This window comes from Tasmannia lanceolata, unplaced genomic scaffold, assembly GCF_043159265.1.
Source record: "Tasmannia lanceolata isolate RefF3 unplaced genomic scaffold, GAP_Taslan_0.1 ptg000015l, whole genome shotgun sequence".
NCBI classification, from domain to species: Eukaryota; Viridiplantae; Streptophyta; class Magnoliopsida; order Canellales; family Winteraceae; genus Tasmannia; species Tasmannia lanceolata.
Genome location: NW_027518692.1, coordinates 5,000,269 through 5,012,939, shown reverse-complemented (window position 1 = coordinate 5,012,939; position 12,671 = coordinate 5,000,269). Strand labels below are relative to the sequence as shown.

The 12,671-nt window shown below is 41.0% G+C and overlaps 1 protein-coding gene across 3 annotated transcripts in view; it reads right to left on the bottom strand.

The window, feature by feature from the left end:
* Nucleotides 1-7,252: 7,252 nt before the first annotated feature.
* LOC143845678 (phox (PX) domain-containing protein) overlaps nt 7,253-12,671 on the bottom strand; it is a 55,446-nt gene continuing 50,027 nt past the window's right edge. For all 3 annotated transcript variants that reach the window (XM_077354074.1, XM_077354075.1, XM_077354076.1), the window contains one exon: nt 7,253-7,823. In XM_077354074.1, the coding sequence (XP_077210189.1) occupies nt 7,683-7,823 (141 nt within the window). In that variant the 3' untranslated portion in view covers nt 7,253-7,682. The remainder of the gene's footprint in view (nt 7,824-12,671) is intronic.

The following is a 12,671-nucleotide window of genomic DNA, read 5'->3' as shown; positions in this document are numbered from 1 at the left end:
CATGATCATTTGGCATTCCCTGAAAATGCCCAAAATGTCCTCGACACTCAAAATTTTCAAATCAAGCGAAACTCATGAGATGTTCTAAATTTAGTAGGTTTTCCAAAATTCATGGAATCATTCAAGATTTCTCAGACACAACTTGGAGATCAAATGAGACACATTAGAGATTACTAAAATACCCCTGCAGTGCAAGAATCGATAAAAAATAGGAAAAACCCTGAGAAATTAAAAAAGTAGCAGGTTTTTCAAAATTCATGGAATGACCCATAACTTCTTAGTCATACTCCGGGGATCAAATGAAACACACTGAAAATGCCCAAAATACCCCCAAGGTGCAAAAATAGGCAAAAATGAGGGAAACCCTGAGAAACCCAAAAATAGCAGTTTTTCCTACTTGATTGGGAACTTGAATTCTCATCTTTCGATAATCAATGGAACCCTCTAGAAACCTTCAGGATTGCGAATCAACCTTAAAACACCTAAAATAAAAAAATTTGCCCTAATGCATTTGACTATCTTAGAATTCAACTGACCAACTAAAACTTTATCAATTACTAATGGAGGACAAAAATTAGGTAGAATTATCAACAAGACCCATGCTTTTCAGAAATTATCAACGAGGGACAAAAGAGGTATTGTCATTAAAAGCTGGACGAAAATGCCCTTTTCTTAAGCAACAAGTTTTGCATTTCCACTTTTCCCTCTTCTCTGTTCTTTCCCTCTTTTTTCTTATTTTTTCATTTTCAACTTTGTTTTTTCTTACCAGTCATCTTCTTCATCATTTAGCCACCATTGGAGGCGGGAAAACTCAAAAATTTGAAACGTGAGTTCATTCCCATCTCTCTCAGTATCAAAATGGTAACCCCATTTTGATACTGGATAACTCCAACCCCAGAGACTTATAAACCCCCTTCCAAAACTCCAGTACCCTTGGGCAATTTTAAGGGACTTGATAAGCCCATTCGTAAATTGGTAACCCCATTTTGATACTAGATAACCCCAATCCCAAATACTTGAAAACCCCCTTCCAAAACTCTAGTACCCTCGGCCAATTTTCAGTGGGTACTGGAGTTTTGGAAGAGGGTTTTCAAGTCTCTAGGATTGGGGTTATCTAGTATAAAAAATGGGGTCCCCAATTTCCGAATGGGGTGATCAAGTCCCTAAAAATTGGCCAAGGGTACTAGAGTTTTGGAAGGGGATTTTCAAGTCTCTGGGATTGGGGTTATCTAGTATAAAAAATGGGGTTACCAATTTCTGAATGGGCTTATCAAGTCCTTGAAAATTGGCCGAGAGTACTAGAGTTTTGGAAGGGGGTTTCAAGTCTCTAGGATTGGGGTTATCAAGTATCAAAATTGGGTTACCAATTTCTGAATGGGTTTATCAAGGCCAATTTTCAAGCACTTGATAAGCTCATTTGAAAATTGGTAACCCTACTTTTGAGAGTTACTAACCCCCTTCCAGAGAGTTGATAAATCCCTTCTGCTACAAAACCCCCTGCCTATAGCAACTCTTCTAATGGCATTATAATTCTGCTCATGATAGAAATAACAAAAGAAATGGATGTTGTTTTCATTAAATGTGCTTCATGTATTACATCCCAATTTGTATATTACAAAAAAAAAAATTTAAGTAAATCAAAAAATGTGTAGCCATCCATTTATGTATTACATCAACTTTTTCTTATACAACCACTTGTCTTCCAAAAAGGTGAGTGAAGCCATCCATGCATTATCTCCAGAAGTCACCATAAAAAACAAATTGCTTAAACTCTAAACAAGATAAATTAGAAACAAAGGAATGAAAAATAGTGCAAAACCCTAAAAAAGAAAAGAAAAACAAAACCTAAATATAAAGAGATAGATGGTAAGAACTCAACATTCAAGTTTTCAAGATTTGCCAGCAGCAATGGTGGCTGAACAAGGAGGAAGATGACTAGTAGGGTAAAAAATAAAAAATGTGATAATGGAAAAGTAAAAGAAGAGAGAAGAAGGAGAAAACAAGGTCAAAACGTGTTGTAAATGCCAAAGGGTATTTTCGTCCAGCTTTTACTGACAAGACCTCTTTTGTTCCCCATTGATAATTTTTGAAAAGCATGGGTCCTGTTGATAATTTTGCCTAATGTTTGTCCCCCATTGCTAATTGGTCCTTTGCTTTTTAAAGCGTAGCAAAATGGGGGTGTCTACAATCCGTTGCGACAGAGTATTGTATGGGTTCTAGGGCCGACTTCCTTTGATGTTGACTCTTTCTTTGCTTCAGGTACGTCTCGGTTCCGGGCTAGTCCCCGAATCAAGAGGTATCTCACATATATCGTCACTCATGCTGTGAGAGGCACTCTTTCGAGAGTTCCTTGGTAGAGCTTTCCTTCACATGTGGAGATCTTAGAGGCCGCTGGGGGCTCGTCCCTAACCTTCCTCGGGATCGGGATCCATAATGTGGTACTAATGATAGGTTGTCGTGAGGAAGAGTCTCATGACGAATCCCTGAGCCCTATTCTCTTTCGCTAAGGTCTCTCTCTTTAGGCTTACGAAACTGGAAGGATTTCTCGAAAATGGATTTATCCCATGGGTACGACAAGCAACCCGTCTTTACACAGAACCCGCCTTTTACAACACAATCGAAAAGCCCGTTTTTCATGGCATTTCGAACCAGAAGTTAACTTTGAGTAAAAAACGTACGTTTTAACCCAAAAAACACTTCCTACCCCAGACGCTTGCAAGTTTAGGTTCGTTAAATTCTCCTTGAAACAAGGAATCCAACAAATCTGATCGCGTGTAATTTGGAATCCAAACGAACAAGATACAGTCTTTTAAAGTTCCAAAAAAACCCTGAAATACCAAGTTCAAAATAGCCAACAAAATGACAAAATTTCGTAAATTGCGAAATTCAAGAGCAATTTCGCAATTTGCGAAATTCCTTGCCGACCTGACATTCTGACATTTGTCTCACCTGACAGATGTCAGATCAATTCGGGAATTGCGAAATTGATTCGCAATCTGCAAACCAATTTCGCAATTTGCGAAGTTTTACCCTGAATCCTATATATAGGGGGGTGAAGTAAAATTCAGAATTCCGAAGTTACTGAATTCAATAGTTATTTTTAGAGAGATTTTTACTGGTTAAGATTTGGTTTTTAGTTTAAAACGACTTCTAACTTTCAAAAACTCCTAGTTTCTTTACTTGAAAGAGAGATAATAGAGAAATTCTTAGGTAGCTCACATTAGGCGTCGCATTCTGCCGAATTTCCGAAGACTCGGAGCGATATCCTCCAACAAGCGCCGTTATTCTGTCGAAATTCAGAGAACGTGGAGCTATCTTATCCAAATAGTGTCGTTGTTTTGCCGAATTTTCGGAGAATCCGAAGCTCCATTATCCGAATAGCGTTGTTGTTCTGTAGATTTTTTAGAGAACACGAAGCTCTTTCATCCAACTAGCGTCGTTACGCTATCGACTTTTCGGCAAGAGTTTTCGCTCCCCTGGTAAATTTACATCTATTTCCCAGCTTTCTCTACTTCTGTTATAAAATCCGGTATAAGGTAGTTACAGGATCCTATGCTCCTTTTGTCTTAGGTCCTGTAACGTAAATTCATTGCCTTTCTTTGCAAATAGGGCTATGTTTCCCTCTCTTTATCCCACCACTCTGTCTCCGATCGTATCACGGATAAACGAGACAGAGACTAGAGCCCCGGCGCTCCACAGTGTTGGACAAACGGAGGGAATCATAAACCCAGTCTTCTTTTCCTTATGTATTGTCTTTTCCGTTTGATTTAGTTATCCTGATTGTGGTTAGCTGCGAGATCTTTTGGGATTCATATTACATCATACGACTTCAATTCAGATTACAACCCGAACCGAAATTTCTAAGAAATTCTTGTCTGGGTTGGATTGCAAGTTATTTAATTCTGGAAAAGTTAGAAATGAAAATTTTTCCTAAAATTTCCTACTTTATTCCGACCCTATTTAATATTTTAGAGAGATTTTCAATTTATTTAATTCCTAAAATGATTTTTTTGTTGAAGGATTTTCAAAGAGAATATTGGAAGAGATAATATTTTGCTTATTTCCTAGTTTTTTTTTCCGAAAATAATGAAAGGGAAATAAAAAACGCTAAAACAAATTAATGGGTTGGGGATAAATTTGCCATATTAGAATTTTTAATGGAGAAAATTGATGTTGGTGAGTTTTAGGGACCTTTTAGCAAATATTTTTGTAGGACTAATAAGATAATATGCTTTTCTTAGGGACTAATAAGCAAATTATTTTGCCAAATCAGCAAAAATCCCAATCCAAAATACCTTCAACTTATATGTCGTCTTCGTGAAATCTGACGAAAATACATGTGAGAGTGGCTTAGTTGATGATCAAAGCCACTCATTTGATGGGCGCCACAATATAGTTCCTCTTTGTAATCAAATCGAACTTACAACTCCACATTTTCATACAATGGGTCCAAGCAGTTTGATGGACGATCAAAATCCAAACTTAAGCAGACAAGATCTAGACACATATACCAGGGTCCAGGAACACATGGGATCCATCTCATAGGAGCTGTTGGATTGTATCGGAACAGTTAACAAAAACCCATAGAACAGCCCTAAATCTAATTTTATTATAGTATTTTGTGAAAATACACCAATTTTTTACAACTTCAATTATTATTTTGAGGTTATTTTAATAAAAATAAGCCATGTGCATTTTTTTCAGACTGTCCTTATTTTTCAGCATTTTATTATTTATCAATTTCCCCTTCTCTTCCTTCTCCAACCAATAAGGGCCCGTTTGGATACCGAGAAGATTTTGACTTGGATTTCTCACATTTGCAGCCTTTTTTGTGTTGTGATTTGGATCCGGATCAAATCCTTGGATTTTCAAATCAGCGACTAACAGTGAAAAAAATCAGATTTCCAAATATGCCGTGGAAATAAGTAATCGGAACAGATCTGGCAGTTTCCTTCAGCCTCTTTGCTCATCAACCTCTCCCTTCCAGTAGGAAGTACCCCCTTCCCTATCTGTCTCCCTCAACATGAGCTGGCGGATCTGTTCATTTTGTATTCAAAACTCAATTCCAAATCCAAATACAATATAAGAGGTATCCAAAAGGGCCCTAAAGGATTTGAATGAATTGTGACCAAGACATAGGTGGATCCGTTGACACCCTCCCTAGCGAGTAGCGTCAACGTCTTGATCACAACTAGGGGTGGACATGGTTCGGTTCGGTTCGGTTTTGGGCTATACCCAGAACCGAACCATATATAATCGGTTCCCTGAAATTGGAACTAGAACCGAACCATATATGTTTGGAACCGAACCGAACCAGAACCATATATATTCGGTTCTGGGTTTACCCGACCTTCACCAAATGTAGATATTTTGCCTAAACGTATTTATAATCGGTTCGGTCCTGTTTATATATGAACTACAAAGACTAACATGCACGAATTTGGAATAATCAGGCACAAATTTGCACAAATTTGGGCACTGCAAAAATTATATATGACCTACAAAAATGCACAAATTTGGAATAATCAAGCACAAATTTGGGGGGTGAATTAAAATTTTAAAGGCAAAGCAATACGTTAAAGAAGGGTGAATTAAAAGGGGGTGGGGTGATTTTATCAAGCGATGAGGCATTGGGTTTTAAGGTGAGGGTCGGTTCTCGGTTCGGTTTTCGGTTCCAGGATCCCAAACCCAGAACCGAACCGAATTTCCATCGGTTCCAGGATATCAGAACCGGAACCGAACCATATAAATATGGAACCGGTTCGGATCCTCGGTTCGAACCAGAACCATGTCCACCCCTAATCACAACCAGTCAATTCAGTTCTAAAGGGAAATGGTATCCGTAGTCCATTGTTTTGATAATGCCACTTCATTAAACGGGTCCCTGATTGGCTGTTGGTAGCTTTATTTGGGATCTGTAATAGCCTTTCACAGCTAATTTGACAAAACGAAGAGTGCCACTGCCGAAAGAAGGGAGTCCAGATATCATTTCCCAGTTCCAAACCTCTCGCAAAATGTTTGGAATCCAATTCTGTTTCCCTGCAAGATCTCGAGAATAAACATAGGGAGATGATAAATTCGCACGCCTATAGGATGATTCACACCCCTTATAACTTAAGGGGCCGTTTGGATACCCGGGTTTTAGAATCTAGGTTTTTAGTTTGAAAACAGTGTTGAAGAGGGTTCATGATCAAGCCGTTGTATGCTGTCCTCTTAACGTTTCTTGGATTTTAAGTGAGAAATTCAGGTTTTAAAAATCTCTACTGCATCCTAAGATTTCTAAAACCTGGAAATGTGGGAGGCTCTGCTACTCTCTTGCTAGGTGAGAAGTCAAAAAACTAATCAAAAACTACAATTGATCAGCTTATTCTCGTCTCTAAGCTACAATTTTGAAGAAATCCCGGATTCTAAAATCCGCATATCCAAACGGCCCCTAAAAGTCTGCCACAATTCACATTATAAGGGGTGCAAATTATCCTATAGGGGGTGCGAATTCATCATCTCCCTAAACATATTAGCAGAGCAGAACATCTTTACTGAATATATACTCAACTCAACTAAGCCTTTGTCCCAAACTAGTTGGGGTCAGCTAATGAATCCTTTAAAATTTTCATGAAGGTGAAAGAATCTACCCGGCTCAAAGTGACCAAGTCTAATCCTGACACTAGTTGAGTTCGTCTACAAGTATCATTTTCTTCCATTCCCTCCCTAGCTTCTGCCTCTTGATCACAACCAGTTTAATACTGAATGTCTGAATATATGCATCCTAAAAAAGTGTCATGTATTGGCGAACATATTAGCAGAGCAGAATATGAAAACTAAAGATATGCAACCTGAAAAACGTTAAGAAGTGATGGTAGTATGTATTAATGATCACTACAATGTAGTGACCAAGAAGAAATTACATGGATGAATTTGGCTGCATCAACACCATCATTGGCTTCATAGAACATGTGGCAGTTCTGGGCAGCCGCGGTGATGAATATAATAGGACTGCAATTTGGATCGGATCGGTTGAGCTTTAGCTAAAAAATGAATGGAAATAAATCTGAATCCGACCCAATTTTATGGTAAAAGGTCAACCAAAATTCCCAAAATGCGACCCGAGTTGCACCCCTAGAACATATATTCCACGGAAGTATATTTGGATTGATTGCTGAAGGAGCATAGCAACAGTAACAGGTCGATCATAACTCAGAAATCAAATGCAGACAGTTCATCCAGGGCAATGCAAGAAGAGAAAAAAGAAATATACTGTGAATGTATGTATGAAGGTTCCCACAATCAGCCGTAAATGCAACATTTACAGATGAAGGGTCTCGGAAAACCCGATATCAAGCGCAGACAATATAATCACTCGAAACACCCAATTGGATGAAATACAGGATTTGATGTACTCATGTGGTAGGCTGACACAACCAGCTCAGACCGAAGAAAAACAATGATTGCTATTTACAAAATGATTGAAACAATGGGAAAGAAAATACAAGTTGGAAGAACCCAGCGCCTACCGGGAAGGCACTGGAAGTCACTGCCTTGATGCTTGAGATGGTACTGCCCGTGCAGAGCGCTCTTTGCCCAAGAACTGCTATGTCGGTCAATTTCATGCCTCACTCCTGACCATCACACGCAAACTCAAACACTTGGTCGAAAACTTGAACCACAAACTAACTTCAGGGAGACTACATCTGTTTTGGTTTGAATTCCCCAAACCGTTCTTTTTCTTCATGACACTGTTTGACAACACTGTCAAGTTCAGGGAATGCTAACAATAGGAGCAACTCAAGAAGGTCGTAAGCCATTTGCTTCAAGCAAACAGGGGACTGCAAAATCAACATAGAAAATCTGTCAAAAACAATCTTGTTGGGATATGGAGAGATAAAAAGAGCAGTAGTTAAAACAAATGCTCAAAAGTTTGAATGCAACCCATAAACCAATCTCCTCGAGTTTTTATTTGAAACTCCAAAACTCAATGACACTGATTCAAGAAGAATCATGAACAGGATAGCTTTTAAGATCAGAATTTTAAGTAATTATTCAAGGCATAGCCAAACTAAGTCGGCCCAGCGTGTTCCAGTCCACTCGGTGATTTGTTTTAAACTTTCATCACGATTAGCAACTCGGTCAAAATGAATTCTGCTTAAGAATCATCAAATACAATAATTGTGTCAAAGCTTTATACCACAGGATACAAATGGAGGCCTAAGATGGAGAGGTTATCCTTCAAAAAACTAAGGAACATGCGGAAGAAGATCAGATGTATTTAACAAGAGGAAAGATAAAGCTCTCGGGTCCAACGGCTTTCCTATAGCTTTTTATAAAAAATATTGGGAGGTGATAAAGATAGATGTCCTCACCTTCTTTTCAGAGTTTCATAGCAGGGGTAGGCTAGGCGAGGAAATGAACACGACTTTCATTATCCACATTCCCAAGAATGAGGGAGCAATTGAGCTCAAAGATTACTGGCCTATTAATTGACGAAAATACCCTCAAATGTGCAGGGTTCGGGACGAAGAAATACTTGTCTTTTCCCTCCCGTTAACCCTTGCCGTCTAAACCTTAAAGAGGAAAAACGCAGAAGAAGAAAAAGAGTGAGGATCTCTTTCAGTCCGGCGACTCTTGCCTCTCCTCTGGTGGTTTGAGGGCCCAAGCCCTTCTCGTCCCTTTGAAGTCTATGGCCCAAGCCCTTCTCGTCCCCTTCCTTCTCTCTCAAAGATACTCTACAATATGTCTTATGGGAGGAAGGAAGTCGTGGTAGCCACCGGAAATAAGAGGTTATCGCATCAAGGCATCAATGGCCGATATGTAGAACAGTTCCGCAGAAGGGACTGGGGTTGTACTGTATGTAACTATCAGAACTTTAAATGGCGTGTAGTATGCAGAAGGTGTAACGGTGGAAAAAGTGGTCGATTAAGTGTGCCATCTAAATCTAACATTGAAGTCACTAGACACCAAAGGTCAGGGGAGGAGAAGATCTGGCCAGATTCTGGAGAAACTTTCTTTACAGAGATGAATGGAACCCCAGCTGTCCTGATCTCTGGGAAAGAGATTGATAAAAGACAACAGATCTTAAAATCATGCCTGATCGGGAGACTTAAGCATCCTTAAGGGGGGGGGGGGGTGCTTGGAAGATGTATGGAAGTGGGCTAAATGGTTCTGGGACCTTCCCACTTTACCAAAACCATCCATTCTAGCCCCTAATGAAATTCTTTTTATGTTCGAAAAGGAGAATATGGCGGCTAATCTAAAGAAAAGGGGGGAAAAAGCTTATGGCCATTACTTAATTTCTCTCAGAGAATGGACTCCAGACTACCAGCAAGGAGCTAAAGCTATATGGGTTAGGTTTACGGGAATCCCACTCCACGTGTGGGCCACCTCAACGGTGGAAGCTTTGGGGAAATTATTTGGTACAATTCTTGAAACAGACATGAAGGGACATCAAGAGGATTGTATGAGTTTTGCATTGGTAAAAATCTTTGCTCCAGTATGGAAAATCCCAAAAATGCTCGTGGATCTTTGGGTCAGGGATAGTTGTTTCAAAATAGGGGTAGAAGCTGTTGATCCCCAGCCGGCTATCTTCGGAGAGGATAGTGCGGATCCTCGGACCCCAGGGCAAGAGACCTTCACCCCTGTCCAATCTATGAAGACGGGTCGGCCTATGGAACGAAGTGGGGAGGAATCCTCTCCGGTGCAAGCCACTGCCGGAATGAAGTAGGGGAAGATGCCGGTGCCTGTTTCGGATCACTTCGGTGTTCCAGCAGACGCTAGAAAGAAGACCGTTGAACCTGTTGCAACGTGGCAGCCAAGTGTCCGGATTTCAGATGATATTGATTTTAATCATCATTTAGGGGTTCAGAAGGAGTTTTCAAAATTCAAATTTCAAAGGCTTTCATCAGGCCCAGCTGGGAAAGTGACAAGATCGGGCATCATTGCAGAGATGTGTAATGATTCAAGAGATAAAACTACTCAACGGAAAAAGACCATTCTGCCCTTGGTACCGCCAAGACTACAAAAAAAAAGTCTCCCGAGCCATAAGTATCCTAAAACAAAGATCGAAGCAATCTGATCACTCAGGACGGATTGCAAAGAGAAGAAACTATAGATGGGGTCCGGAAAAGAAGACAAAAACTCTTTGTCACGTTCTGGGTAAGGAATGTCTTAACGGTTTCTCTGCAAGCCAAAATCATCAGTCCAAACATCCTTACTCTGAAGACAGTCCTCATTTTGCATGGGAACCTTGTAAGAATCCTCCTTGCCTTGGAGAGGCGGGTCCTTCGCGGATCCAAGGCCGGCGAGGGGTTCTTGCCTGAAGAGACTTTGAAGCCTTGAGAGTATTCATCCCCACTCCCAATGAAGATAGGCTTCTGGAACATTAGGGGATAAAGGGAAGATAGAAATTTTCGTGCGATGAAGAACTTCATCTCCCGGAGTCGGTTAGACTTGGTGGTCGTCATCGAGTCCAAGTTAATGGGGTAACTGACCCTACCATCGAGTCCAAGTTACGGTCGTGTATGGACCAGTTAGAGCCCCAGAGAGAAGAGAGCTCTGGCATGACTTGAACAACATCCGAGACTCTTGGTAGGGCGCGTGGATGATTGGTGGTGACTTCAATACGCATTCAAAACCATGAATTGCTAGACATCAAACTAAATGGAGCGAGGTTTACCTCGTCTAATAACTAGGATCGTTTGGCAATGTCGCGAATTGATCGTGTCCTCCTCACCCGAGAATGAGAGGAATGTTTCCCTCTAATTTCTCAGAAGGCACTCCCAAGATCCAAATCAAACCATATCGCAATCATATTGGAAATTTCAAATTTCTCGGGAGGGGGGCACGACCATTAAGGTTTGATCTAGAGGTACTAGGGTTTGAGGAAAAGGTCAAGTTATAGTGGGAAGAAATCGAGATCAGTGGTTGGAAAGGATATATTCTGTGCTAGAAATTGAAGAGGCTCAAATCCAAACTCAAAGAATGGCAAAAGGTTATTGACGAAGAAACCACCCAGAGGAGAGAGGTGATCTCAAACAGATTGGTCTCTTTGGAAAGTAGGGAGGAGGAAAGCCCACTATCAGAGGAGGATCAATTGGACCGTCTGAAACTACTGGATGAAAACGAGATGATCCTGCGAAGAGAAGAAATTCGATGGGGACAAAAATCACATGCATGCCTTCCCTTCATGTAGACATAGAATTAGAATCCTTTGGAAATAGAAGAGATGCCGTTTGGAATTAGAAGAAACACAAAAAGGAATACAAGTAAACCCAATATACTGAGGAACCAAAAAAAATTATGATTTAGGAGCTTGCAACATGGTGTTGCGGCCGAAGGATTGGTAATGCCCATCTTGTGGTTATTACAACTTCAAATGGAAGAGTAAATGTTGATGGTGTCTGAAGCAAGGAAGAGGAAAAGAAACGACGAAGAGCGCAGTAAGGAACAAAGCGAAACCATGGTGACGACAAGAGGACTGATATTGCCCATCCTACAATTACTTAAACTTTAAATGGCGGCGTAGGTGCCATTGGTGCCACCTAGATAGAGAGCGATGCTTCTCTCCCCCTGGAAAGCCCTCGAATCTCGTGGATTCGGGTACCGTGGTCCAGGAGGGAGAATGCTGGCCTGATTCCGGTCTGATTACCCCTTTGGTGGAAGGAGGGATACCATCCTTATCCATTTCAGGCCCGGAGGTGGCAACGAGATCTAATATTCTAAGTGCATGTTTGATCGGAGAAAGGAGAGATTTCTCCGATTCCATCCGGGATCTCTGGCTTTGAGCAAAAAACTGTTGGGACATCCCTACCCTTCCTTGTCCTTGTCTTCTATCAGAGGATGAAGTTCTATTCATATTTGAATCGATGGAAATGGCCTCCGGAGTTTTGGCCAATAAAGACAAGGCTTATGGAAGTATCCTACTCTCCCTTTCTACTTGGAACCATGACTATGCTCAGGGTTCAGAGGTACTTTGGGTCAATATATATGGCATCCCTCTGCAAGTCTGGGCTATCTCAACAGTTGAAGCCCTGGGAAATCTTTTTGGACCGGTTTTAGAAGTGAAAATGGAAGGCAACCACAAACAATGTATAAGTTTCGTATCAGTCAAAATATTTGCACCGAGATGAAAACTGAGCCTCCCTTCTGTCAATTTATGGATCTTTGATCGCGGTTATACTGTGGGGATCCTAATTCAGGAGATAAAAGATTCTCTTCTGGAGGCCAACCATTGCGAGCCTCCCCCTGAGCAGGGTCCCCTCCCTCCTGTGGCATCTCTCCCTCTGAAAACTGGTTTGGAGATTCCGGCTAGCCAGTCAATGGATCAGCCTTCGAGAGGCCCGACTCCCATCCAAAAGCCCCAGCTCAGGAGATCCATCGGCTTGGAGGAGTTTGGCCTCCAACTTTCAAAATTCAAATCTTCTGGAGCCTGGGCGGGAAGTGCGGGGTGCCCCTCCCAAAATTACGTCTCATTCTTCATTTTTTATTGATAGATCAGGTCTGGCAGGGAGTATCCTTAGACGTCAAAAAGGTGTCTTTGGCCTTCCCTGGCATCGAGGTCTGTCCCCTAAGATCTTCTCCGCCTTTGGGTGAAGATCAGAGACTTTCTTTTGCCTCTGTCATGGTTGAGACAGATGGTGTGTGGTTCTGTCTCCATTCAGAAGCAAGGAAGAAAAAGTGGA